Source organism: Aegilops tauschii, chromosome 2, assembly GCF_002575655.3.
Source record: "Aegilops tauschii subsp. strangulata cultivar AL8/78 chromosome 2, Aet v6.0, whole genome shotgun sequence".
NCBI classification, from domain to species: Eukaryota; Viridiplantae; Streptophyta; class Magnoliopsida; order Poales; family Poaceae; genus Aegilops; species Aegilops tauschii.
The window spans coordinates 20,213,591-20,215,378 of NC_053036.3; the positions used below are offsets into that span (position 1 = coordinate 20,213,591).

At 51.9% G+C, this 1,788-nt stretch overlaps 1 protein-coding gene across 1 annotated transcript; it reads right to left on the minus strand.

The window, feature by feature from the left end:
• Positions 1–493: 493 nt before the first annotated feature.
• On the minus strand, positions 494–1,146 carry LOC109751096 (flowering-promoting factor 1-like protein 5). Its single transcript, XM_020310002.4, has one exon. The coding sequence runs from the start codon at positions 1,081–1,083 to the stop codon at positions 751–753; it is 333 nt and encodes a 110-aa protein (XP_020165591.1). The 5' UTR covers positions 1,084–1,146; the 3' UTR covers positions 494–750.
• Between the last annotated feature and the right edge of the window lie 642 nt (positions 1,147–1,788).

A 1,788-nucleotide genomic window follows, 5' to 3' on the forward strand; every position in this document is an offset into this window, starting at 1 on the left:
ACTTTAGATTTACAAAAACTAAAATGCGACAAAAGAACACAGTAAAAAATTGAATTTCCTTGCGATAACAGCTAGGAAGATAATAAGATGGCAGAAACCACCGCATCAAATCAGGACCTAAAGCAAGTCATCTAAACGGACTGATCACTTATCTCTCGGCTGTTCGGTTCCCAGTCTTAGATAGCCATTATATTCGTGTCCTCAATGGCATAATGATACTAAAACCACGACACTAATTATGGATTGGAGGGAGTTTTTCCCAACTTATCCAAACTCTTCTTACTTTGGGCTGAAACCACGGTCAATTTCTCAGCTTCAAGAGTTAGGTTGTTCGGCCCAGCTCCGAACCCGAGAGCCGGAGATCCACCGAACAAGCACTTTGCATTGCTCCTCTAGACACCTCTCTCGTTTCAGCCATTTGCAGCTGCATCCACCAACGCGTGGATGCAGCCTGGCCACGTACAGTTACTTGTAGCCATGCATGCACAGTCAGAAAATTCGAACCTGCCAGCTTTTTAGTTAACAAACATGTACGACCATGCCAACAAAAGTGACGAACACAACCGAGACTCAATCAAATACTAAGAGCTCACACTAGCTAACTAGGAGAAATTCAGAGACTTACAGAGACATATCATACAGTACAAGGCAAAATCTGACAGTACATCAATCACTCACATATAACATGCACACCATTATGCATGCACGTGCGCTTATTTGCAAAACAGACTTGCAAGCTTGCATGAATGTTCAGATGTCGACGACCTTGAAGTGGTGCCGGTTCTTGACGACCACATCGTACATATGGGTGGAGCGGAACCTCGCAAAGTCTCGCGGGAGCGCGATGAGGTCGACGCCGCCGTCGCGGCGGTGGAGCTGCACGATGTCTCGGTTCTCGTAGTAGCGCTCCCAGCCCAGCGACCCTAGCCGCCGCTCCAGCGCCTCCAGCGACCGCACCGTCTCGTTCGCCGGCACGTACACCAGCGCCTTCTTGCTCGGCGCCGCCGCCGACGGCTCCAACCCCGCGCTCTTGAGCTCCATCACCCCGTCCTTCCGGAACACCCACACGCCTCCCGCCGCCATCGATTTGGATCGCCTTGGTGTACCTAGCTACAGCAGGCTGGTTATTTTTTATCTCTCACTGCTGCGTGATTGAAGAATATATAGGAGTGGAACCAATAATGCTTCGCGTTATCTGTGCGCACGTGAAGGCGCCGCTGCAACTTGGCCACCCGCCCGGGCCACCGATGGCAAGGGCGTGGTTTCCAATTGGAGCGTGGGACCTGTGCGGGGTTGCCGAACCCAGCCCCATCGCCCCGACGTGCGACGGCGACGCCCGTGGCCCAGATATCGAACGAGTGGCTGCCAGCCTGCGTCTAAGTGGGCGCGCCCATACGACAACCTAGCTGGAATAACTTTACAGCCAAGATCTGGGCCACCTGCTGTCTTTTGACATGGACTTTCCGCCACGGATTCTGCCTTTCATTTTGAATTCATCAGGTGTCTCGTTTTTTTCCTTTTGCTAAATAAAATTTTTCTTGCACTGGCTGTTAGAATAAGTCCGAGGCACATACCGTCGATCATTCGAAGATCAAGCAATCATACGAGTACGGCACCGATATTTGTTAACGAGGTTCACCGCTATGGCTACATCCCCGGGGCCTGACTATGGGCGCTCCTCCCCATGACACCGCGACAATACCGCACCAGGTCGCCCTGGACGCCGGCACATGCCGCCGGCTTCCCCTACGTTCCTGTGCTATTATGTTGGCATAGGTTACATCGTGT